The sequence below is a fragment of the Pseudomyrmex gracilis genome, unplaced genomic scaffold, assembly GCF_002006095.1.
Source record: "Pseudomyrmex gracilis isolate BER0280 unplaced genomic scaffold, ASM200609v1 scaffold_88, whole genome shotgun sequence".
Classification (NCBI taxonomy): domain Eukaryota; kingdom Metazoa; phylum Arthropoda; class Insecta; order Hymenoptera; family Formicidae; genus Pseudomyrmex; species Pseudomyrmex gracilis.
This window is the reverse complement of record NW_018020672.1, coordinates 2,494-4,377: the sequence shown is the minus strand read 5'-3', so window position 1 is coordinate 4,377 and position 1,884 is coordinate 2,494. Positions and strand designations below refer to the sequence as shown.

Here is a 1,884-nt window from a genome sequence, read left to right as displayed (position 1 = left end):
ATAAGATACAACTTCAACGCCTTGCTCTGCTGCCGATACTTGAATTGTGATTATGTAAAAGCAAAATAAAATAAGAATTCGACGTTTTGCCACATACAATGTTATGTATGTTTATGCTAGAGCAATAAATAAGCACACCTTTCAGTCTTCTCTAGGTTTTTGTAACTCGTATATGTTTCTCCAGGAAAGTTTTTCACTTCTCAACAGTTTTCGCAAAAGAAAAGTTAAATTTCTATTTTTATAGATTGTTTTCTAGCATATATACATATATATATATTTAGATATATATATATATATATACACAATATATATTATATATAATAAATAATAAAGTAACATATATATATTATATATATATAGAAATATTACGATTAATGTTATAAATAAATATGTAAATAAAATATACATATACAAATACTAACTTTAATAATATTAAATTTCGCGCAAGTGCGTTTGCCAAATGTTTTACTTTATAAATAAAAAAGTTGAAAATTTCTAATAATTGCAAGTTAAAAAGTATCAATTCTTATGCAAAAAAGTAATCTCTCTGTTTCTTCAAAATTTCATTGAAAAATATTTAGTGGTTCAAAAGTTATAACAGTTTTTCTAAAATATTGCAATTGCCCGAAATTTCACGAATTTTCCCCGGTTCCGCGTAAAGTCTGNTTCAAAAGGGCCCGGCGTCAAGGTGTTAATATATAATTTATAAAAACAATAAAAAATTAACAATATAATTGCTTATAAAACTATACATTACATACAATAGATAAATTGTACAAAAAAATTTACCTGTATAATGTACAACCACTGTTTGTCCAGTCTTCGGGTAGGTTTGACCTATATATATAAAAATATGATTAAAATAATATTCAATAATTTAACTAAATTTTTTTTATGTATTACTACTTTGAATTTTTACAATCATATAAATAAAAAGACATTGCTTTGTCGTCGTTGTCGAGTTTACTTCGGGTCTAACTCCGTCTCGACAAATCGTTGTATACTGAAATACCGGTAAGTAGGCTATGCTTACTCGTTCATGTTGCTACGAAGAACACGTTACGAACATATACGTATTAGGAAACGTTACATTATCGGAGCGTCAAAACGGCGACACGCGTGTAACGAAACCTTTCAAAACCGACGGAAATACGCAGAGAGCTACCTCCACAAAGTAGGAAGATGCGGCAAGGCCGCATGAAAAAATAATATACATATAATTATATACCGTCTCCAGAACTTAGAACTTCGACATCCACACCCATGACTAAGTATTTTTCTTCTAAGTAAAGCGGCGAAAAAGTCTCACTCTCCGAAACGGCGAGGTCTCAGCGAAAGTCTCGGTGGGTTTTATTGACTCGTTCGGACTAATTAGCGGAATTCACATAAAAGGCCACTGCGCTTCGGAAAACGATGCCGCTCCAGTACGCCGTTCGGTTCGGTTCGGTGTGATGTTGGCTAGAGGCAGAGATGCCAGATTCTGAACACTTGGTAGCATGGTGTAAGTATACAGGTGAGTTATTGCGCATAGAGACGGCAACGTGGTGGGGACAGCCAATCACATTTTTGGCCAAAATTGTGCGGGATATTCAAACATAGAGTTGCAGTAATTACTTTTCGATGTCAAAATAAAAAACAAAAAATATTGTAAATCATATATTTATAAAGTGTAACGCTAAATTACACTAGGTGTAATAATATACAAAGAAAAAATAAAGTTAATACAAATATATATAAATATATAAATATTTTATTTGAAACATTAGAAAACATGAGTTAATTACATATAAACAAGGTTGGGTAGTGTCTAGTTAAAAAGATAAAAGTTAAGTTAAAAAGTTAAAAAGTTAAATAATTTTAACTTTATCTAGTTACATTTTTAGA

At 30.6% G+C, this 1,884-nt stretch overlaps 1 protein-coding gene across 1 annotated transcript in view; it reads right to left on the bottom strand.

Moving 5' to 3' along the window:
- LOC109855391 (12 kDa FK506-binding protein) overlaps positions 1–1,493 on the bottom strand; it is a 2,850-nt gene extending 1,357 nt beyond the window's left edge. The window contains exons 1-2 of the mRNA XM_020429606.1: positions 1,229–1,493; positions 790–837 (exon numbers count right to left, since the gene is read on the bottom strand). Of these exons, the coding sequence (XP_020285195.1) occupies positions 790–837; positions 1,229–1,265 (85 nt within the window). The 5' untranslated portion in view covers positions 1,266–1,493. The remainder of the gene's footprint in view (positions 1–789; positions 838–1,228) is intronic.
- Between the last annotated feature and the right edge of the window lie 391 nt (positions 1,494–1,884).